At 44.8% G+C, this 25,374-nt stretch overlaps 1 protein-coding gene across 3 annotated transcripts in view; it reads left to right on the top strand.

Annotated features, from left to right (window-relative positions):
* Positions 1–25,374, top strand: part of NFATC3 (nuclear factor of activated T cells 3) — an 821,290-nt gene that overhangs the window by 469,148 nt on the left and 326,768 nt on the right. For all 3 annotated transcript variants that reach the window (XM_069216237.1, XM_069216233.1, XM_069216234.1), the window contains exons 5-6: positions 7,964–8,136; positions 21,482–21,622. In XM_069216237.1, coding sequence (XP_069072338.1) covers positions 7,964–8,136; positions 21,482–21,622 — 314 coding nt within the window. The remainder of the gene's footprint in view (positions 1–7,963; positions 8,137–21,481; positions 21,623–25,374) is intronic.

Raw genomic sequence — 25,374 nt, 5'->3', positions numbered from 1 at the left:
CTCTTGTTTCCGAATGATTGTTATTTCATTGACATCAGTCCTGTGTACATTGAAAGAGGAAGATGTAGTGATGTGGCGTGACAGGGTTGTCCTGTCTCTAAGGTAAGAGAATGATGAAACATCATGGCATTTCTATATGTATAGGCTGGTCAGGAATGTTGGAGCCTTTCTGCTGTGGCTAGCCTGGAAGTTAACTACAGTTTGAAAGAGGATGAAGCTATAACTGGAGCGTTTTGGCTGGACTTAAAGTGAAATCAAGAACTTAACTGCGACCTAAGTGACTACAGACTCCTGTGTGTGAAGACCCTGCCCTCCATCTTCAGCATTTTGGCAGCCTTTACACTAAAAAGCTACATCATGCCACTTACAGGACAATTCAATGATGCCATGTCAATATAACACTGTATAGTTGTTAGACCTGTTAACCCTAGAGTCGTCTTCCCCCAAACATATTGCCTTCCTCCACCATTTTCTTTTTGCTGATTTGGTTTTTACTGGCCTTGGGACTCTGTGCACTTTACCGCTGCTGACCAAAGCTAAAGTGCATGTGCTCACTCTATGAAACATGGTAGCATTGGCTTACACTCAGTTGACATAATTCATTTCCTTGTAAGTCCCTAGTGAAATGGTACCACATGTACCCAAGGCATGTAAATTAAAACCTTCCAGTTAACCAGTAGCACTGATTGTGCCAACCACAGTCCTTTCAAACTCGTCTCAGTTCTGCCACTGCTTCCTGTGTGCGCAATTTTAACCCCTTCGCTGCCAGGCCTTTTCCCCTTCAGGTGCCAGGCCTTTTTTTGGCTATTTGGGGCAGTTTGCGCTTAGGCCCTCAACTTTATGTCCGCAGAAGCTACCCATGCCAAATTTGAGTCCTTTTTTTCAACATCCTAGGGATTCTAGAGGTACCCAGAGTTTGTGCGTTCCCCTGGAAGAGACCAAGAATTTAGCCAAAATACAGCAAACATTTCGTTTAAATTATTATTATTTTTTTAAATGGGGAAACAGGACTGCAGAAGAAAGCTTGTGTTTTTTTTCCCCCCTGAAAATGGAATGGCATCAGCAAAGGTTTGCGGTGCTAAAATCACCATCTTCCCGGTCAGGAGCAGGTGGACTTGAATTAAAAACCAAAAAACATTTTCAACACAATTTTGCCATTTTTGGCTGGGCGCTCCCAGGCAGACTGGGAGCCTGCGCAGGCTCTCTCCAGCCTGGCAACAGCATTTCTGGGCTGGAGACAGCCTACTGTGCAGGTATGTTTGGCCAGCCGGAGACAGCTGCCCAAACATACATGTACAGTGAGGGGAGTGCACAGTGCACTCCCCTCTGCTAGTCACCCCTGTGTCCCTGCCCCTTTCACAAGGAAGGTTAATAAACACAGTTTATTATCCCTTCCTTGTGAAAAGATTCGCAGCAGTGGCTGCTTAGGGGCGGGGGCTGACATGCCTTTGCCCATATGGAGGAGCCGCCCCTGATTGCTTTTGGAAGGCATATGTTAAGCGGTGACTCAAGAGTGTTTCATCTTTGTTACACTTTTTTGTAGCTCTTACTGTGCTCTCCTATTTCATTGACTATTGAAGACAGTGTTACTAATTTACAGGCAGCTCTGATAGGATTTAAAAATAAAACAGAGACGAATTCTGCATGATAATCTATCCTCGATATCCAGAACTGCGTTGTTTCTTACCTAAGCTCTCTTACTGCATAGCATGGCCTTGTCTCTGGTTTCCTGCATGTTTGCTGGTATCTGCTCTACTACGCAGGTTGGGCCTCTAAAGACAGAAAACAAGAGGTGTATGGCTATTACCGATAAGCTTGTATTTTGTATAACAAGTATGTCAATTGGTATTTTTTTGGCCACTTTATGTTGATGTAGTACTATTTGTCGTGTTTGACCTGGTTACCCCGTTGAAGTCTATTAGATTTCAGCTGAGACCGCGGTCATTCAAGGGGCAAGCTTTTCTCCATTTCTTTACTGAATATATCTACCATTGCTTAGCTTTTTACAAGAGAAAACCGAAAAGAACTCTCCCCTTTAGTTTTCTTGAATAACTTGATATCGTTAATCCTAAACCTATTGTTTTTATACTAGTCATCTTTCCTTCTCTATGGCACTTTCCACTCATTTGAGAACTGCACTGCTTCAGTTTCCTTGTATTGTAGCAACTGTTGAAAAGAAGTCTTCTAAATGTTTTCACAGCACCTTGACAAGAAGGACAATTCTTTATTCAAGATTCGTTGATAGAGCTCAGTGCAACATCCGCCACAGTCTCTCTCCTTGTCTAGTCAAACACTTGTTCATATATACATTATTTTGCCAAGGGCTCAATTAGGTTATAATTATCCACAGCTTCTGTTACATTGTAATGCAAGCAAGTTTAGCATTGCTGCTTAAATCATTACAAGACAGTTAACCATTTAAATTAACAAGAGTTTCCTTGATGAGAAATCTGGGCTTGTCTCCATTTACTGTTGATGCTATCTGTGGTCACCAAACTTAGCAGATGTGTGCTAGTACGATCTGATGTTGGCACCCCAAACTGCACTCAAGGCCTTTGCACTGCCCTGTGTTTCAGCACATACACAATTCCTTCATGATGACCTACTGTTTTCCAGCTATAGAAGGAATATGTCAATTCCACACACCATAGCATAATTTTACGCATTGTCATTTCATAAGTGAACAGAAAGCAATATTGAATACTCTAGATTGTGTTCATAAAGTAAGCTAGTGTTTTTTAAGGAAGTTTGGCAAAAACAGGGCATGCATAAAATGTAGCTAGTATTTGGCCTTTGCTTAACCATTAATCAAACTTTGCTCCTTTGAAAAAACCTCTTCACTATGGCTCTTTTGAAGAGAGTCTCCTTGAACTAAAAGATTACCACCCCATCTCTCTGCGCCCTTTCCCAGCAAAGACCCTGGAAAAATCCATCAACAAACAGCTCCCCGAACACTTGGAAAAACGGTTTCTGCTCCAACCACAGCACAAAGACCGCCTTTATCGCAACAGTGGACTTCAGGTCCTTCCTCGACTGTGGCGAGAAAGCAGCCCTGATCCTCCTAGACCTCTCCACCACGTTGGACACCATCTCTCACTTTACCCTCACTGACAGACTCCACCATATTGGAATCTGATGCAGCGCCCTCAAATGGATCCACCCCTTCATCACAGGCTGCATTCAGAGGATCTGCCTCTCACCCTTCACCTCCTGAAGAGCAACATATGCAGCGTCCCCAGCGATCCTCTTCCAGCCCCACCCTCTTCAACATGTATGTGACCTGCTGGCCCAGACTGTTCGTTCCCATGGACTCAAAATCATCTTCTACGACGAATTCACCCAACTAATAGTCTACCTCGCCGAAGACCATGTCTCCCCAAGAGACAGCTCAAGCAGTGCCATGACACCGGTCACCGAAAGGATGAAATCCAGCTGCTTAAAACTGAACACAGACGAGACGAAAGTGATCATCTTAGGGAGCAGTCTCCCTCCACATGGGACGACCACTGGTGGCCTTCCACACATGGACATCCCCTGTCATTGACCACGTCCGCAACTTCAGCATCATCGACAGCAAACATACCCTCAAACAACTGTTAAATGCAGTGGCCTCCACCTGCTTCCACAACCTCCACATGCTATGGAATATCTACAAATTGATCCCCCTCCAAAGCTGAAAGATGGTCACTCAAGCCGTCATCACCAGCAGACTTTACTACGGAAATGCCCTTTATGCCTTTCTTTACTTTCAGTTCATCCACCTCCTCCAGACCGTCGAGAACACAGAGGCGAGGCGAGCCCTATACCTTCCCAGAAGAACCCACATCACCCCCCCACCTCAGAAGTCTACACTGACTTCTGGTGCACAAGAGATGCAAATTCAGTGTTCTCACCATCGCCTACAAACCCCTCCATAACATCGGACCCAAGCCAATCAACCACAGACTCTCCTTCCACCAGCCAGCCAGGGAGCTCTGCTTGAGAATGCTCGCCCTCACTCATGTCCAGAAACTCTGACGCAGCCTCTGCAGAGGGCAATCCTTCATCTACTTATCCGCCAAGAACTGGAACGGTCCCCAACCCCGCCCCCCCACCTCCGCACCACACACCCTCCTCAAATTCAGAAAAAAACTCAAGACATGGCCCTTCGAGGATTAGCCTGTACATGCAGCCACCACCTCAAGCCCCTGGATGTAACTCGGGGTGATATGCCATGCTTTACAAATACGTTGATTGATAGTGCTCAACCTTTCACCATGTAACTAGAAACTTTAAAAAAAAATTATGGACAAGATTGTGAAAGGGTTTTAGTGTGCTCAAACGCTCTGATTTAGTAAATCAGAGGATTTGTGAATGCTAAAACCCTTTTCAAACGTACTAAGCCCATTTAACGATTTAAAAAAGGGTTACTAAGGAGTTAAATGGGTACTGTATTTGCAGTGGGAACGTTTCCTATGGTATATATTATTATTTTGCAACTGAAATCTGGTCACATATATTTTACTAATTCCTCCAAGAAGGTGAGTAACCCATTTGCAAATGGGAAGGAGTCCATAGGGACCCCTTGCACTTTGTGAATATTGAAAAAACATTTTTAGGAGTAGGCAGTGGTCCATGGGACCACTGTTTGCTCCTAGAAAAAGGTTGTGAAACTGTTATGTTTTTTTATACTCATCCCGTTTTCCTTTAAGGAAAACGAGCTGCCTTAAAAAGAAATGCTTTATTTAAAAGCAATCAGAGACATGGAGTGGAGACATGGTGGTCTGCTGAGCCCAGCAGGTAAACATTTTGGAGATGGGAGAGAATTGTAATGCATCACATTTTGCAAGCTACCTCAATAGTATTCAAAAGGTAGGTCAAATTGTGACCCACTATCATTCAGTATTTTGTGAAATTACCTATTAGTACATTTGTCGGTTCGTAAAATACAACCGCTTTTGGTAGAAGTTAGTGTGTAAATTACAGTCCGTTTTATCAAATGCATTGTCAGGACATCTGGCCTTATGTTCAGTAAAAAATTGGATGGCTGTTGAACATTAAAAGATTCATGTTGCACTGAACACATTCTTTTTACGATACACTTTTCATTCTGTATTTAATATTAAGAACATTTGCAATAAATAAGTACAACATGATGATCAAACATTGTTTTGATTGAAACATACAAAGATTTTAGACCAAAGGATTAATAGATACAAAAGGACCGAAGGGTTTAAGTCTCTTGACCAGCATTTAAAAACAATTTTTTCACTGGTTAATGCAACCTCACAACTCAGTACATGTATGCCAACAAGTTTTGACCTGTAAAAAGGGAGCAGCAAAATAAATGAGGTCTTCATCGGGAGGCTGGTCCTGTGCTTCCTTCTCTATATCCATTATGAAATGTACCAAACTGAGGGAAATGTCGTCTTTAATGAAGAATGTTTAAAACAAAGGACTTATAAAGTTCGTGATACAGGTTTTCAGGCCACATCGTTGAGAAGTTCCAATGTTGGCTCCTAAAAAAGGATTGAGGGAAATGGTACTTATCATTGTATTCTATTAAAAACTCTGTATTTGATGATGCAACTTTTGCTGTGGAATGAAGTGCATGCTATTGTGAACCAGCTATGCTTAGCTGAAACAGCTATAGCAATCTGTGGTCCTTTGCACCCAACAAGCAGCGCTTACCATTATACTTTGAATTGTACATGTCTGTGATAGTGATGTCTGTGACATCGCTAAAGATCAGAGAACTGTCTTTGCTGGACTATGTCCTTGGACAGCAGTGATGTATACAGATTAGCACTAAACCTTTTAACCCTTTCCCATTACTCAGGACGGAATGGTTCTGTCCTCAGCCAATGTGGTCATGTGCTGAGGACAGAACCATTCCATCCTATGCATACAACCATGAAATCCCTCTGTTGTGAACAGCTGAAGATTTCCTTTTTTTGCTTTTCAGCCTCGGGAGCTGGGGCAGAACTTACTCAGCCGCCTGAGGCTTTCTTTTTATTTTTTTACTGTAATGTTGATTGGCGCATTTCACTTTCACTGCTTTGGTGCTCGGGAGGCTCTCTCAGTCCGCAGTGCACCGAAGCACACGGGTCAGGTATTGTTGGAAAGTGGAGAATCTCCCCTTTCCAGTAGACATTTCCCAAGTGGATGAGGGCGATCCACAAGCAGGGATCCACTCCACTAGACACCAGGGATTTATGTTTGTAGCAGGGAGTGGCCCCTTAGGCAATATGGGATGATAATATTGGCCATTTTCTGCCCCCACCCCGCCCCGGGGGACAGATTGGCCTTATTTTTTATAATAGCACAAGACACCAGGAAATTTAAAAATAGATGTTGGGGAATGGCCCCTTGGGCAAGGGTCGCTTCCCATGATGGGGGGGAATGATTTTGCCCGTTTACTACCTGCCCCCCACATTGGCCATATTTTAGGCTGATCTGCCGCCAAGAGGATGGAAAACCACTAGTCACCAAGGATTTTTTTTTTTATTTATAGAGGTGGGGTCTGCCCATTTCCCCCACCCCCAAAAAAAAGGAAAACAGTCTTTCTGCCACTCGGGGTGAGGGGGGCAGATGAGGGCTATTACCCCCATCTGACCCCCTCCCCCCTTGCCCCAGGGGAGCAGAAAGCCCACTACTCCACAGCGATTACTCTTTTTTCCCATTTTGTATTGGTGGGGCCTGAGATTACTCTTTAAAAAAAATATTATTTGTATTGTTGGGGGCTGCCCAGCATGGCCATGCCCCATCCCAAAAAAGAGGAATAGTCTTATCTGCCACCCCCTCTGTGTGTGTGTGTGGTGGGGGGGGGGGGGGGGCAGGGGGGGGTCAGAAAGCCCTCTAGTCACCAGAGATTACTTATTATTTTCATTTTTATTGGTGGGAGCTGCCCGCATAGCCGCACCCCCCATAAAACAGTCTTTCAGCACCAGGTGGGGGCAGAAAGCTGACTAGGCATGAGGGATTACTTTTTGTGAAGGAGTGGGGGCTGCCCATCATGGCCATGGCCGTACCCCCATCCCGTCAAAAATGGGGAAAGAGTCTATGTACTACCCTGCGGACTAAACCATCTCATCCTAATGACAAGCAAGGGGATATTTGATTCTTTTTAGAGTTGTTTTTACAAATGGGCCAGGAGAGTTTGGCTAGCTCCCAGTATCATCCCACTTGCAGTGGTGAATAGCTACACTTTTTAGGCTTGGGTTGGCTGCCACCTGGAAAAACCTACCAGACCCAGACAGTTCTGAAAACTAGACATGTGGGGGAGTCCAGGGTGGGGTGCTTCACATCCATCCTACACCATTTGTTACCCACTTTGCCCTGCAAACATCAGACTTGATCAAAAACACACATTTTTTCCTCACATTTCTGTGATCAAAAATTCTGGAATCTGCAGAAATCCACAAAATTCCTACCGTCCAGCATTGCCCCACTTGAGCCGATAAAAATGGTGCGCACCTGTGTGGTTGGGCCTAGCGACAGTCACTGTTATCCTACCGAGACTCCAACGGTGTGGTTACTGTGCCTCCACTTGCTGCTAATGCCATACAAAGATTGATATGACTGTCACATGTACTTCTATATCTCATAAACAGTATGTTTGGCATAGCCAGTAGAGCAATAGCTGACCTGTGAAAACCACTTGCTTAACTGTATGTATGGCGTCCATGGGCTTATCCAACATTTGATTGACACTACGACAGAGAAATGACTAAGAAGGCTTACTATTTATAATGTATATTGTATTATGTAATAAATAAAGAGCTCTGTGGTGACAACTGAAGTTGTCTCCTAGCTTAAACCTGAAAATCCATATTAAAGTGACATTGAAGATTTTTGTAGCTATGCATGTGAACTGTGTCAAACCTTGGCAATCTTATTGAAATACACTTTCTTTCAAGTATTGTTGAATATTGGCATCTTAACAAATTTTAGTTCAGTAACTGAGTGATTGCTTGTTTTCCAGCATTGATTGTGCAGGCATTTTGAAACTCCGAAATTCTGATATAGAACTTCGTAAAGGAGAAACCGATATTGGCAGAAAGAACACTCGGGTGCGTCTTGTATTTCGAGTACACATCCCACAACCTAGCGGCAAAGTCCTGTCTTTGCAGGTGGCTTCCATACCTGTTGAATGTTGTAAGTTGTTTTGTACATTATTTTTGCTGGTTTTGTAGAGATGCATATTTTAAATATATAGGTACCTACAGATGTTGTCTGAAGTAAAGCCAGTCTGCTCTCTTATGCTCTTTGCATTCTGATTAATAGAGTTATGGCACATCGTAATTCCGCTCCACCAAACTTGTATATCATAGTAGAACAGTTGAATTTAGATGTATTCTCATTTGCTCTGTAGTAACAATCAGATCTCAAAAATCATCAAAACAATCATTCATTTTTGTTTCCTCGTGGATTTCCACTGACTATATAACTCACATTGTAGAAGAAGGGAGTTCATCTACACAAATATATTTGAAATTCTTGACTCCATTGTAATTTCCCTTTTATTCACAGGCACACTTATTTTTCTCCCTTCTCTTCAGTTCATTTCATTTTCCCGGAGGTTTGTAAATCTCTGACTGTTATACTTACTATACTTCTTTTGGGATCCTTTAAAATAAATTGTTTTATCTGCATATCCTTGCCCCAGCCACAAACAAATTACATTCACTGGCTGACACATTGTGCTGATTCTTAGGGAGATTTATATTTATTTCATCAAGCTGTAGCTGGAAACTAGATGTGATTGTCTCTTCATTAAAAATAAGTCTACAGTACATCTGTCAGTGCTGAGTAATACCTATGTTATTTCATTATTACCATTTACTGTAAATGTACTTGACAAGGAAATCCATTCACAACTCAGCACAATTTTGTTGGTGCATCATAATCTCAAACCCATTCGGTTGAGCTTTTACCCTCTCGTTAGTAAGGAGTCGGTCATGATTTCTGTTTTAGATGACCCCTCTGGAGCCTTCAACACTGTTGGTTATAACCTTCTCCAGAGGCATCTATGATTTGGTTCCCTGTTGGGAAAGTTCTTATATATCAGCCACTTCAGAATCCCCTACTGGTTCTCTTGCTTATTGGAATTGAAAGTCCTCACTAATGGCGTTCCTCAGAGCTTATCGTTGAGTCCTTCTTTGTTTCATATATATGTTCTCCAGCATTGGGGTATCTTTCATAGATTTGCATGCTTGAATTATTCCCCGTCGTCCAATTGGAAGTGCCAGGATATCATAGTAAGCATTATATATCAGTATAATAGGCTGTACAGGGAATACAAGGTTCAGCTTAGAAAAGGACAAAAGTTGAACAATGACAGCACCCTAGAACACTCCCAACAGAGGCATCTTCACTCAGAATTTTCACTGCACGTCATTTGCGAGGGAGTCTCCCTGAGCACTGCTCTGTCCTTCACATTTGGTGATTTCCAAAATGGTTCTTTCTCTGTTCTAGTATGTCAGAACTGGTAAAGAAAGGACTCTTCTTACCATATGTGGCACAAGGTCTGAAAAGGCTTCATTCAGATGACCCTTATAAGGAATGAATGTATTGCCTTCATCCACCCCACAATGTGAGAGACTGCGAGATATGTAGAACTTTTTTCTACCAAAATCCTCAAAGACTGTGAGGGAAGACTTTTATAATGGTTGTGGAAACTTAAGTCCAAGACTGCTGTTGTTTTTGAAGAGAAAAGCAGTGTGTTCCATCTTTTCTCAGACTTCCAGAAAGAGGAAAAGGTATCAGCATGAGTCCCCTTCATAAAAGCAAGAACACCTTTAAAAAGACCCTCCATGGATCTACGCCAGGAGACGTCTTCAGACTCTAAATCTGAGCCTTATACTCCATCTACAACCCTCCCATTGAAACCTAGATCCTCTTCTGAACTGGTTTAAAAAAAAAAAAAGACCAAGTTAACGGAAAAAATTTAATTGAAGGGTCAACACCATCAAAATCATCATCAACAGCATCTAACAGCAAGGTTTCGATGACTGGCAGTCCGCCAACGCTTTCACCGTCGACATCCATTCCGTTGACGACGACTTCTGCACCGACGAAGACTACCTTGATGATGACCAATCCATTGATGATATCCACCTTGTTGACCATAGTGACATTGACGAAGACTATACGAATGCCATTGACTACCGCATTGGTGTAAGTACCACCGTCGACGATGCAGCCGTCTGAGAAGTCCTCCTTGTCGTCGGCAAAGTTCAAGCAAAAGAATCCACAAATGTTGCCTTTGTCCACACCATCAACACTACTGTTCATGCGAATTTTGCCGCCTACCGAAAACATTTCCCTTGAATACACATATCCTTGTGAACTGACCCCACTACCTCCCAGCCAACTGTTGGGTCTTTAGGAATCGGAGGTCGGCGTTCAAGGAATGTTTGATGCAGCCCACAGCCTCTTGGAGTTGCACCTCAAATATAAAGATGAAGAGGATTATTATGAGCCTGTTTAACAAAGCCACGTGGAGCAATACCATCCTTATGCTCCACCTCCACCACTACCACCACCACCAGGCATGGTCCAGGTGCTGGCTGCCTTGGTGCGAGACCTGCAAAGCATGGTTCAGGGCTTTTACAAGATCTTTCCAACACCAGTTGAAGCGCAACAACCACCTGCAATGATACCTATGCCTGCACCTAAATCATCAGACCATAGAAGCCTCCTTCACCTACCCCAAGAATGATGCACAATTCTGCATTGACATGCCTTTTCGAGAGGATCCCTCTATAACAGATGATGATGATGGTGATGGGAAGGGGGAAAAAAGGGGAAAAAACTGGCAATCGCCCCAACACCAATGAATGAGATGATTACCTCATTCCTCTACCTTGCCCTCCAGCTCCACGACTAGTGGATTCTCCACTGGAAGATATTGGTGGTTTTCACTTGCTAATGGAGAGAACGGCCAAGCGTTTCCAGCTTCCCATAACTGTTAAAGAATCAGACTGATTTCTGTAAGATTTCAGGAAGCAATCCAGAAAAACAGACAGATCAGTACTGATTATGGATTATATCTGGGAGGAAGGAGTAAAAATAATGAAAACACCGGCGACCATCGCTGCTGTTATTTCTAGAATAGATCAAAAAATATAAATTTTGATCGGACATACAAGACCTGCTTTGGTCATTACTCTGGCAGCACAGTGGTGGTCTAAAAATCCTTCCACCCTAATCTCTTTGCCACCTGACATGGAGGGAAGGGAACTAGATAAAATCAGAAAGAGACTTACAGTCATGTCAGGCCAACTGTCCGTACAGCAAACTCTGGCCATTCCGGGCGATAATATCACTAGATGTACTCGGACATCGCCACATATCTGAAATTGACTGCACAATGAATTTTGCATCCAAGGGCTTTCAGCATTTGGCAGGACCTGCTGTCCTTCGGTGCCAGGTTTGGCTCAGGGCCACATCATTCTGGCCAGAAGTTCAAATGAAGATCCTTGATATTCCCTTCGACTGAGACTCTTTATTCGGGAAACACATTGATGATACCTTGCATGCCATAAAGAATAACACTGAAACAGCTTTATCCCTAGGAACTCTCCAGTTCCATAAGACCCCTTTTTGCGGAGCGCATGGCCACAGATCTTACTCGTACCCTGGAGGATACCAGAGGTACCAACCACAATCCTACCAGCAGTCCTTTCGGCCCACTTATCAGCATCAACCCTATCGAGCACTGCGCTCAGCAGCCTGTTCTAAACAACAATCAAGAAGGAGACAGGCAGCATCCGCAAGGGATAATGCTGAAAGCAATGACAACCTCAGTGTCTTGGGCCCTCTCTTTCGTCCTTTCAGCCAGTTACGATCGCCCTCCTTACTAGCTATCTTCAGACGATAAAATCAGGCTCTCCATTAGATTCTGCTCCATCTCATATTCTTGCACTAGCCTCTAACATAATCTGCCCTGTGCTGAAGGACATTCTGAACCACTCTCTAAACTCTGGCATGCTACCACAACCTCTTAAGCATGCCGTTATCAAACCCCTATTAAAGAAATCTAATCTTGATCCTCTAGAACTGAAGAATTACAGACCTATTGCCTTGCTCCCTAGCCTTTCTGAGATCATGGAGAAGCACGTTAACAATCAGTTAACTGGTTTTCTTGAGGAACATGAACTCCTAGATCCCTCTCAGATGGGGTTCAGGCCACAACATAGCACTGAATCAGCCCTGTTAGCGGTTACGGAGAATGCACGCCAAATCTTAGATCATGGCGGTCAGGCAGCTATCATCTTATTAGATTTGAGTGCTGTTTTTGATACCCGAGACCACAGCATTCTCCTTCGAAGATTCTTTGGGATAGGAATTAAGGGGAACACACTGTGCTGGTTTTCCTCTTTCTTAAAGGATAGAACGTTCCAGGTGCTGGATCGTGCTTTTTACCCCAATTCCTTTCTCCTCCCCTGTGGAGTCCCGCAGGGTTCGTCACTCAGCCCCACCCTTTTTAACATTTATCTTTTTCCGTTGGCCAAAATTGTAGAACCCGATGGCCTCTCTTTGATCTCATATGCAGATGACACCCAACTAGTAGTGTCCTTTTTAAATCCTGGAAATACCCCTCAATCCAAACTCTGGCCAGAAGGCTTCTCATTCAAGCATTAATATTGTCTCGCTTGGATTACGGCAATTCCCTCTTTCTCAGTTCCCCTAAATATGTAATCAGAAGGTTACAGATCGAGCAGAACTCCGCGGCACGGTTGCTAAAAAAAGGTCCCCAGACATACCTCTGTCAAAGCTGCTCTGGCCTCTCTTCATTGGCTCCCCATAAATCAGTGAGTCAAATTCAAGGCGATGTGTATTACTCATAAAGCCTTGCATAACAGTGGGCCTAAATTTCTTAGACTCTCTTTTTATGTTCCGACTAGGCCCCTTAGGTCTTCCTCTGCTTCACTGGTCTATACTCCTCACTTTAAAAAGTCTAGATGGGGAGGTAATTATTTTTCAGTACAATCTGCTCATCTCTGGAATACTTTGCCTTTGGGACTTAGTCAGGATCATATTGAACTTTCCTTCTGCAAGAAACTGAAGACTTTTTTATTTCCATGTTAGGTACTGTTATGGCACTGATAAGATATAGAAATTTATTTTGGCGCTGGGAAGCATTTGGGTATCCATGCGCTCTATAAATCATTAACATAACATAAAGTATGGTCCGTCAGCTGCTCAAACGATAAAGATTTCAAAGAGACAGTCGATGTAGAAAAAGGTGAGGTCTCTATCAGTGACGCGCGCACCGTCGACATCAGCGTCCGCGGGTAAGCTGCAAAGAGCATTGTTGACGACGGTTCCTCTGACAGCAGTGTCGATGACGGCACAAAAATCTACTATGCCATCGTCGACGAGATCACCGTCGACAACACCATTGACGACTGCACCGTCGACTGGTCAAATTTCTGAGTCCACAACCAAAGAATCTGGAAAATCTTCTTTCTTGTCTTTGAGAATTCTGGCAGTAAGATGGAAATCCAGTCACCAAACTCTTTTGCCCTCTCATACGTCACCTAGTAAGGCAGCGCCGGCACCTCCACAGCATCTGTTTGATGACGAGGAGGAAGACATATACTCAGACAATGGTCTGTTCCTGGTGGCACGTAGCCCTTCAGACTTGCGTATAAAATGTCAGGAGGAAGATGATGAGGCAGAGTGTGAACAGCTGTATCTAGGAACCGAGGCAACCAGGAGCTCAAGAGTTGCAACAGGAGCAAATAATCCAAATGCCAGTGTCATTGATTGCCAACCTTCAGCACATGATGCAGGATTATAGTGCTAGATTTCCTACACCTGTCTCGGCCACTCCAGTGCAACCTCTGCCCATACCACTGAGCCCTCCCAATCAACCATCAGAGTCTATAGGGCCTATCCTAGTCCCATCATCAGGTCAGGAAAACGATCTGCCTTCGTCGGATGACGAACAAGAAGAGAGCGAGATACAGGACTCTGATTCGCTTCTCCAGGAACTGGATGATTATCGGGGATGATTATCGGACTCAGACGCCATCCCCTTCTACACCACCACCGGTTGGTTTTCCAACGCAAGACATCAGTGGCTTCCATAGTGTGATGGAGAGAGCAGCAAAGAGATTCCAACTGCCCATAACATCCAAGCAGTCAGATTGTTTCCTCTATGATTTCAACGAGGACACTAGGAAATCTGTTTGAGCAATACCGATTGACTTTATTTCGGAAGAGAGTCTTAAGGTCATGCAGACCCCGTCTTCAATCCCAGCGGTGCTGCCAAGGCTGGATGAGAAATACAAAGCGCTAGACAACTCACCAGCCTGCTTAGTTGGTCATCCTAAACCGGACTCTGTGATATCTCAGGCGGCCCAGCGTAGGTCCAGGAATCCGTCTTCCCCGCTTACTGGGCCCCCGGATAGAGAAGGGCGGCGGTTAGATTCAAATGGGAAGAAATTTTCAACTATGGCAGCCACCACGGTCAGGGCAGTGAACTCCCTGGCAATCTTGGGAAGATATGACCGTCAGATGTGGTCAGACATATCCCAGTTTATCGACCTCCTGCCTGAGGATAGTAGAGCGGAAGCACGTAAGATATTACAGGAAGGTGAGATAATCTCTGCAGAAATTATAGACTGTGCCATCGATGCCTCATCTACTGGTTTCTGCCAGTTAGCCGGGGCTGCTGTACTGAGACGCCTGGGGTGGCTGAAAGCTACATCTTTTTGCCCAGAGTTGCAACTGAGGATCCTAGATATGCCTTACAACGGAGAACTATTATTTGGCAAGCACGTTGATGACGCCATGAAGTCAATAAAGGCAGACATGGAAACAGCTAGATCCCTGGGTACGCTATAATTTAAAAGGCAGCCCTTTCGAGGAGCAAGAGGAAGAGGGCTTTATTCTTACAGAGGTGGATCACATCAGTATCAACAGTATCCGTCCTACCAAGGCCAATTTAGTTCGACCATTGGCCAACAGCAGCCCATGCTTATCGGCAGCCATCATCTGCACACTTCTGGCAAACCACAAGAGGAAAATCTTCTTACAAGGCCAAGGATGTGGCGAGAAAACACTGACCTCCATCTGTTGCCTGCCCCCAACCCCTGTTCCAGCACTCTGATAGGGGGCAGATTTTCCAACTTCTTTCACCAGTGGTCCCAGATTACATCAGACAGATGGGTCCTCGATATTGTCAGCAAGGGACACACGCTAGAATTCCATCAACGTCCTCCGCAAGTGCCACCAGGAGGACCCCCACCTGCCCATCTAAAAGAACTCCTAGCACAGATTGCCGTCTTGATAAACAAGGGAGCAATATAGATCGTACCGAAGCATCAGAGTGGAACAGGCTTCTATTCTCGCTTCTTCCTCATGCAGAAGAAGACAGGGGACTGAAGACCTATTTTAGACCTTCGCTCTCTGAACAAATTCTTGAAAAAACAATCATTTTGTATGATCACCCTTCAAGATGTGCTACGTTTACTCAACCAAGGAGATTTCATGGCGTCATTGGATCTCCAGGATGCATACTTCCACATCTCTATTCATCCCAGTCACAGGAAATTCTTACGGTTCAAGGTTGCAGTCACCCATTATCAGTTCAGAGTGTTACCTTTTGGCCTCAGATCAGCCCCAAGAGTTTCCACCAAGGTCCTAGCACCAGTTGCAGCCTACCTCAGGTAGTTGGGAATCCAGGTGTTCCCGTACTTAGATGACTGGCACGAACAGCGTCCAATGTGGCCAAGGACACAGAGACATGCTTATCCCTCTTCAAGGCGTTGGGTTTAACAGTCAACTACCCAAAGTCTTGCCAAGACCAGTTGAACAACATCACCTTTCTAGGGGCTATTTTGAACACAGAGTGAGCAAGAGCTTTTGCTTCTCAACACAGACGGGAAAAACTTCAAAATTCAGCAAGCCGTCCCAGCAGAAGAAGTTCCACTTCTGTCCAGACTTCCAAATCTTTTCTGGGGATGCTCTCTTCGTGCATGCCGTTGATAGCAAACTGTCGCCTATACATGAGAACACTTCAACAACAATTCGACATTCAGTGTAAACAAATAAACGGTTCTTTAGACGATATTGGCCAAAAAACCTTATCAGCGAGACAAGCCTTAAAGTGGTGGAAAAACACCCCTCACATCTTGGAGGGTCTCTCCTTCCTGAAAGACAAACCAGTGCACATTCTAACAACGGATGCGTCTTTAGAGGGATGGGGACGCACACTTACAAGGACCTATCAGTAACAGGAAGATGGTCCACACAGGAATCAGCTCTCCACATCAACATATTGGAATCAAAGGCAATTTTCCTGTTGCTCAAGGCCTTCCTTGCCAAGATCAGAGGTTCCTCGATGTTGATAAGAACCGACAACACCACAGTCATGTATTACCTCAACAAGCAGGGGGGGGGTACAAGATCACAGGCGCTGTCTCTTCAGGCACAGGAACTGTGGCATTGTGTTCTTCATCATCATATAACTATCAGAACGGAACATCTCCCAGGGGTTTCCAAAACTTTGGCAGATGCGCTAAGCAGAACTCGGGCGACCTGTCACAAATGGGAGCTCAACCAGGCAATTCTCGACCGCCTCTTTCGTCATTGGGGCAAACCCAGTCTAGATCTATTTGCAACAAGGGAGAACAAAATATGCCAACACTTCGCAAGCTGGCAACCGCAGAGGGGGTCAAAGGGGATTGCATTTTTGATCAAATGGTCAGGGATGTATTCCTAGGCTTTCCCCCCGCTCCCACTCATCCCAAGACTTCTTCAGAAGATGAAAAGAGAACCTTGCTGACTTCTGTTGATCGCTCCCAGGTGGGTGCCCCAGTTTTGGTTCACAGAGCTGCTACTCCTCTCAGAACAGCCTCACATGCGACTGAGATCAACACCAGACTTGCTAACGATGAATCAGGGGCAGGTCGGTCATCCCAACCCGACTTCACTACGATTATCGGCCTGGCTTCTGAATTCTACGAGTTTAACGGTTTAGATATCCCTTCAGACTGTCGAGAGGTGCTCGCCTGTGCCAGAGCCCAGTCTACAAATAAGACGTACAGATTCAAGTGGAAGAGATTCTGCATAGGGTGCAAAACCTTCAATATTCATCCTCTAAAGACTTCTCCAGAGCAGATTCTTCCATATCTTTTACACTTGGCGAAATCAAGTCTCTCCCATTTGTCTATCAAAGTTCACCTAGCAGCCATCTCTTGTTTCCACCGTGCAGCAGTTTTACCATCTTTATGGTCATCCAGGATAATAAAGCAATTTCTAAAAGGCTTGTTCGGGATGGTCCTCCGCTTCAACGTCCTCCTCCTCCTCCTCCTTCCTGACATCTGAATATTGTGCTGTCCCAATTGATGAGGCATCCATTTGAGCCTATTCACAAAGCTGACCTGAAATATATCTCTAGGAAGACGGCGCTCCTTCTGGCCCTTACTTCCGCAAAGAGGGTTAGTGACAGTCAACCATTCACAGTCTCACCACCTTTTCTGCAATTTAAAGCAGATATGGTCATTCTGAGGACTAACCCAAAATTAATTCCTAAAGTTCCTTCGAACTTTCGTTTGAATGAGCCAGTGGTTTTAAAGACTTTCTTCCTGAACCCTCGAACTCCAGCAGAGCGAGCATTACATTCCCTAGACCTTAAGAGGTGCTGGAAATTCTACATGCAGAGGACTAGCAACTTTCTAAAGGCTGATCAGTTGTTTATTAGCTATGGCCAACTCACTAAGGGGAATGCTGTTTCCAAGCAAACCATAGCATGGTGGAGCTCCTCTGCCATACAGTTCTGTCATCACCTAGCGGGAAGACAACTATCAACCAACGTCAAGGCACACTCCACTAGAGCGGTATATACGTCAGCAGCTCTCTTCGTAGTAATGCCTCTAAACCAGATTTGCAGAGCGGCACCGTGGACTCGCAGCCACACCTTTACTCAGCACTACTGCCTGGATGCTGCTGACAGGATGGATGCAGCGGTAGGACAAGCAGTTTTGCTTAATTTATTTGCATAAGGTGAGCCAATAATCTTCTTTACCCGCCATCCTCGAATGTTGATATTTCCAAACTAATATTTATCTTATATAGATAAAGTATATGTATATAGATATTGATAAGGATATCTAACTATAGCTGTATATTACTAGTATGCATATATATGTGTTTGATGGCATGTGTAGCTGCAGATACACATGCTGTGCACATCCCGCCATCTGGTGTTGGGCTCGGAGTGTTACAAGTTGTTTTTCTTCGAAGAAGTCTTTTCGAGTCACGAGACCGAGGGACTCCTCCCATTTCGACTCCATTGCGCATGGGCGTCGACTCCATCTTAGATTGTTTTTTTTCCGCCATCGGGTTCGGACGTGTTCCTTTTCGCTCCGTGTTTCGGGTCGGAAAGTTAGTTAGAATCTCGGAAAAATCGTCGGTATTGTTTGCGTTTGGTATCGGGTTAGTTACAACAGATCGACACCGAATTAAGAAGAGCTCCGGTGGCCCTTCGGGGTTTTTTTCCATCCCCATCGGGGAAATGGGAAATTCACCCCCAAATACTGAACACTTACTTCAGAATGTGGGGAACGCCACAAATAGATCTATTTGCAACAAAAGAAAACTCAAAATGCCAAAACTTCGCATCCAGGTACCCACAACATCAGTCTCAGGGCAATGCACTATGGATGAACTGGTCAGGGATATTTGCGTACGCTTTTCCCCCTCTCCCACTTCTTCCATATCTAGTAAACAAGTTGAGTCAAAACAAACTCAAACTCATACTAATAGCACCAACATGGGCAAGGCAACCTTGGTATACAACACTACTAGACCTTTCAGTAGTACCTCATATCAAACTGCCAAACAGACCAGATCTGTTAACACAACACAAACAACAGATCAGACATCCAATTCCAGCATCGCTGAATCTAGCAATTTGGCTCCTGAAATCCTAGAATTCGGGCATTTAGACCTCACACAGGAATGTATGGTCATAAAACAGGCTAGAAAACCTACCACTAGACACTGTTATGCAAATAAGTGGAAAAGATTTGTTTATTACTGCCATAATAATCAAATTCAACCTTTACACGCATCAGCAAAAGAAATAGTAGGATACTTACTACATTTGCAAAAATCTAACCTAGCTTTCTCTTCCATTAAAATACATCTTACGGCAATTTCTGCTTACCTACAAATTACGCACTCAATTTCATTGTTTAGGATACCAGTCATAAAGGCGTTTATGGAAGGCCTAAAGAGAATTATACCACCAAGAACACCACCAGTTCCTTCATGGAACCTCAACATTGTCCTAACACGACTCATGGGTCCACCTTTTGAGCCCATGCACTCTTGTGAAATGCAATACTTAACGTGGAAAGTTGCATTTTTAATTGCCATCACATCTCTAAGAAGAGTGAGTGAAATTCAAGCATTTACCATTCAAGAACCATTTATTCAAATACACAAAAATAAAGTTGTTCTACGGACCAATCCTAAATTTTTACCAAAAGTAATCTCACCGTTCCACTTAAATCAAACGGTAGAATTACCAGTGTTCTTCCCACAGCCAGATTCTGTAGCCGAAAGAGCACTACATACATTAGACATCAAAAGAGCACTAATGTACTACATCGACAGAACAAAACTAATTCGAAAGACAAAACAACTATTTATCGCCTTTCAAAAACCTCATACAGGAAATCCAATTTCAAAACAAGGCATTGCTAGATGGATAGTTAAGTGCATTCAAACCTGCTATCTTAAAGCTAAAAGAGAACTGCCTATTACACCAAAGGCACACTCAACCAGAAAGAAAGGTGCTACCATGGCCTTTCTAGGAAATATTCCAATGAACGAAATATGTAAGGCAGCACATGGTCTACGCCTCATACATTTACCAAGCACTACTGTGTAGATGTTCTAACTGCACAACAAGCAACAGTAGGTCAAGCTGTATTAAGAACATTATTTCAAACTACTTCAACTCCTACAGGCTGAACCACCGCTTTTGGGGAGATAACTGCTTACTAGTCTATGCACAGCATGTGTATCTGCAGCTACACATGCCATTGAACGGAAAATGTCACTTACCCAGTGTACATCTGTTCGTGGCATTAGTCGCTGCAGATTCACATGCGTCCACCCGCCTCCCCGGGAGCCTGTAGCCGTTTAGAAGTAGATCTTAAACATTTGTACATTTGTAAATATATTACTTAAAACTTTATTATGGACATACGCATTCACTCCATTGCATGGACAATATTACTAGCATACACAACTCCTACCTCACCCTCTGCGGGCAAAACAATCTAAGATGGAGTCGACGCCCATGCGCAATGGAGTCGAAATGGGAGGAGTCCCTCGGTCTCGTGACTCAAAGACTTCTTCGAAGAAAAACAACTTGTAACACTCCGAGCCCAACACCAGATGGCGGGATGTGCACAGCATGTGAATCTGCAGCGACTAATGCCACGAACAGATGTACACTGGGTAAGTGACATTTTCCATAGATATATATTTATGTAAAGATATGTAAAGAATGATGTTTCTTATAGATATAGATGTTAACATCTTCTTGTACTGCTGACTATTCTAATTCAAACATGTGACTCTATGAAAAATACCCCAATACTGGAGAAGAAGATATGTTACTTACCTGTAACTGTGGTTCCCCAGTATTGATATCTTTCATAGATTAACATGCGACCCACCCTCCTCCCCATGGAGGCTCACCTCTTTCGTCTCTTTTGAATTCACTAGTGCTGGAAAATCTGAGAGACTGAGCCTCTGTGCGGAGGGTTCTAAAGGGATGGTCTCAACTGATTGGCTGAACTTTGGGCCTTTCTAATGAGGCTGATAAGCTATGAAAGTGAACGTGTTTTTGCCATTGACTACAATGAAAAAAAAAAAAGAAGAAAAAAGAGAGATTTTTTTCTACTGCTTTCTAGGTACAGTGGGACTCCCACTTTGACAACGGAGAATGATTCAAGCATGTGAATCTATGAAAGATACCAATACTGGAGAACCACAATTACAGGTAAGTAACTTATTTTCTTTGACAGGCTTGGAATTTCACTATTTACATTTTTAGTATAAAAAAAAATCTGCCTGCTCAGAATCAGATCCGGGCTCACTGATTACAGGTACTCTGCAATCTGATGAATATAGCATCACAGCATAGTCTAAGTTCCCCTTCTTGTCCCAGTTTTCTGTGGTTACGTGGATCTTTTCTATTATTCCCTGTTAAATATACATTAATTCAACTGAAGTGCGCCCATTTATAGTTGGCAACATTTCTGATGACTGATGTACCATTTTATAGTGGAAACAAGTGTTCTGAATTCTAAATAGACTTTCAGAGCAAGGACCAGAGCTTGCCCAATTATGCTTGTCCTAATCTAAACAGAACTGAGTAGTGGATTGTTGTTTTTGGTGATGTTTATATCAGTATTACGTTATCATCACTAATCACTTCGTGTTTTTTTTTTTTTTTGCAATACAGCCCAGCGATCTGCTCAAGAACTTCCTCAGATTGACAAGTACAACATAAACAGCTGTTCAGTAAATGGAGGACAGGAAATGATTATAAATGCTTCTAATTTTGTTCCCGAATCAAAAATTATATTTCTCGAGAAAGGGCAAGGTAATATTTAACTTTATTTTTATAGTTTGTAACTAATATTGATTAAAAAAAATAAAAAAACTCTAATTGGCATGTTTTACTGGAGGTATGTCAGTTGTAGAGTGAATTATGAAAAATCTTTTTTCTCTGCGAAGAAATGTTGTCCGTACTGTGAAATAGTTTTGCTGTCACTAATTTGTCCATTTTTAATGATTGCTCCATCACTGTTGAGCCTCTGTGATTACAGTAGTTGCCGAATATCACATCTCTTTTACAGGTTACTCTAAAACTGTTGGATCTGGGCTAAATAGTGTAGATTACTGCATTAGTTGCACCTGTTGACGGGTGCATTATCGAGCTATTTGTGTTCCTTTTTTTGTTCATGAACACTTTATTTTTAATACTAGCATGTAAAGATGCGCTGTTTGAACATTTATTGAAATACGTGACTTAGACACATTTGTCCGAATGTGGCCTGACTCCTTTATTTAAATTGCTATTCCTGGACTGTATACAATCTCCATTACCACTGTTCATGACAAGCACAACGGGGGAGACTTGGAGTACAAATGTGACCAGATTTGCCAGTAGCCACAGCAAGGTGATGACTTCAGCAGTGACAGCTGGTATTAATATGTATTTTTATATATAGGCTCCACTGAATCCCTTTTCTCCTGTGCCTATGTAGCTCTCTTTTTAGCTTTGCGCTTATGAATGTTACTTGTGACAGACAAAAGCCAAATCATTTTAGCGGTGCAATTGCAATGTAAGATGGGAGATGGGGAGGAATTGGAGGGGTTCCTGGACTCATATGAATACCAGGATGACCCTGCTATGGACTGGGCACAGGAGTTGGGCGAAGCCAGCGGTCTGGATACTTCTTCTGATGCTGGCATGCTGTCTCATCCTACCGTGGCTACAGCGGAGGGAGCTACTTACAGTATGGTGGTTAGTAGGGTGGCTGAGGTCCTTGGCCTTGAGCTACCTACTGTGGAAGTCAGGTCTAATCTCCTGACAGAGGTGCTTCAGCCTGGGGCTTCTACTTCAGAACCCCTTCTCCCATTCAATGAGGCCCTCACTGATGTCCTTTTGGGTACATGGTCCAAACCCAACACAGGGGCTCCTGTGAACAGGACTATTGCTCGCCACCATCGGCCCGCGCTGAACGACCCAAAATTCCTGCCCCAACACGCTACACCTGAGAGTCTTCTAATCCAGGCTTCATCTTCTGCTGGCACGTTCCCTTCCGCACCCCCGGATAGGGAATCCAAAAGGCTGGAATAATTTGGCAAGAAGTTGTTTTCTTCCTCCAGCCTCGCACTGCGGTCTGTGAACACTGCATGTCTTTTGGGCCGTTATACCCACTCCCTGTGGGATACGGTTGCTCAAGTCCTGCCGCAGATAACGGATGAGGCCCGTGCTATTGTCTCCCAAGCAGGGAAAGATGGGAGAGAAGCGGCAAAGTTCACTATCCGTTGTGGGCTGGATACAACCGACTCTCTGGGCTCATCAGTTGCGACGACAGTGGCCTTACGGCTCCACGCCTGGTTACGCACTTCTGGCTTCTCGGGGGATGTCCAACAGTCACTCATGGACTTGCCCTTTGATGGCACCCATCTCTTCAGAGACAAAGCGGACTCGGCCTTGGAGAGATTCAAGGATTCCTGGGCTACGACTCTGTCCCTTGGTCTTTCCTCTGCCACACACCCGCCACAGTCAGCTTTTCGTCCCTTTCGTGGATACGGAAGGGGCGCCCTGTTGCGTCCTCTACCCAGCCACCGTGCCACGCACGCTGGACAGCCTATGCATGGCCGAGGACGCGGAATCCCACTTGGCAGTGGGACAGGGAACCAGAGGTCTGTCCAGTTCACTTCAGCCTCCAACCCTCCTAGTCCGTCCCCTCACTCCCACCCAGTTGGTGGCAGGATCCGCCATCACCTGCCCCACTGTGAACATATCACCACGGACGGGTGGGTTTTGCAGATCATTCGGAAGGGCTACTCCCTTTCAAATCTGCACCACCACACATGCCACCATCCTTCCATCATCTTCCGGAGGATCATTTGGTGCTTCTCCGCCAGGAAGTCGCAGCTCTCTTGGCCAAGAGAGCTATAGTAAGGGTCCCTGTGCCAGAAGTAGGTTGTGGTTGTTATTCCCACTACTTTCTGATTCCAAAGAAGGACAAGAGCTTACGTCCTATCCTAGACCTTCGGGACCTGAACTACTTCCTCAAGAAGGAGAAATTCAAAATGGTCACCCTGGCTCAGGTTCTTTCTGCCTTGGACCCAGGAGACTGGATGGTAGTGTTGGACTTGCAGGACGCCTATTTCCACATCCCCATCCTGCCTGCCCACAGACGTTACCTACGATTTGTGGTAGGTCATGAGCCCTTTCAGTTTACCGTACTCCCTTTTGGCCTTACCAGCGCCCCTTGGGTGTTCACAAAAGTGATGGTGGTGGTTGCAGCTCATCTGCGCAGGTTAGGAGTCTCAATCTTCCCCTACCTTGAAGTCTGGCTGTTGAAGGCGCCTTCGCTCCAGACAGTCGTTTCCCACCTTCAGACTACGGTGAACCTCCTGCACCAGCTGGGGTTCACTATAATCGTTTCGAAGTCACACCTGACTCCCTCTCAGAAGCTCCCTTTCATTGGAGCTGTTCTGGACACAGTATAATTTTGGGCTTATCCTCCCGACAAGCGAGTCCAAGACATTCAGGCTATGATTCCGATCTTTCAGCCTCGGTCTGGGTTTCGGTGAGACTGACTCTGAGGCTGCTGGGCCTCATGGCCTCCTGCATCCTGCTAGTAACACACACACCAGATGACATATGCGGGCTCTGCAGTGGGACCTGAAGTTCCAGTGGGCGCAGCATCAGGGAAATGTCTCCGACATGGTCCAGATCCCGGAGGGGACTGCGAAAGACCTGCAGTGGTGGTTTTCAAATCCAAATTGGGTCAACGGCAGATCCCTCTCCCTTTCCCAGCCAGATCTCTCTATAGTGACAGATGTGCCACTTCTAGGTTGGGGTGGCCACATGGGGGAGGCTTCTGGTCTCCTGCGGATTCGGGACTCCACATAAATATGCTGGAGCTCCGGGCGATCAGGCTTGCGTTAAAAGCATTCCTTCCCTCTCTCAAAGGGAAAGTGGTGCAGGTGTTCACGGACAACACTACCGCCATGTGGTACTCCAACAGACAAGGCGGGGTAGGGTCCTGGACCCTTTGTCAGGAGGCACTACGCCTCTGGACATGGCTGGAACATCAGGGCATTACCCTGATGGTTCAACATCTGGCGGGGGTCGCTCAACGCCAGAGCAGACAAACTCAGCCGCCGACGCACAGTCAATCACGAATGGTGTCTCCATCCGGAGGTGGCGCAAGGTCTCTTTCTCAAGTGGGAAGAGCCTTGGTTAGATCTGTTCACTACGCAGAGAACGCACAATGTCAGCTTCTTTGCGTGTTGGAGTTTCCAAGGCGCCACTCGCTCGGAGACGCTTTTCGTCTCAATTGGAGCTCCGGCCTCCTTTACACCTTCCAGCCTATCCCTCTTGTGCCCAGAGTTCTGAAGAAAATCAAGTACGACCGGGCCCAAGTTATCTTGGTGGCTCCAGACTGGGCTTGAAGAGTGTGGTATCCAGAGCTATTGAGCATGTCCATCGATCCTCCACTCAGTCTGCCTCTTTGGGCGGATCTTCTGTCGCATCAGCAGGGGACGGTTCTCCACCCCAACCTGCCCAACCTCCACCTTCATGCGTGGAGATTGAGCAGCAATAGT

Source organism: Pleurodeles waltl, chromosome 12 (assembly GCF_031143425.1).
Source record: "Pleurodeles waltl isolate 20211129_DDA chromosome 12, aPleWal1.hap1.20221129, whole genome shotgun sequence".
Taxonomy (NCBI): domain Eukaryota; kingdom Metazoa; phylum Chordata; class Amphibia; order Caudata; family Salamandridae; genus Pleurodeles; species Pleurodeles waltl.
Note: the sequence above shows the minus strand (reverse complement) of the source record. Positions and strands in the feature narration are given on the sequence as shown.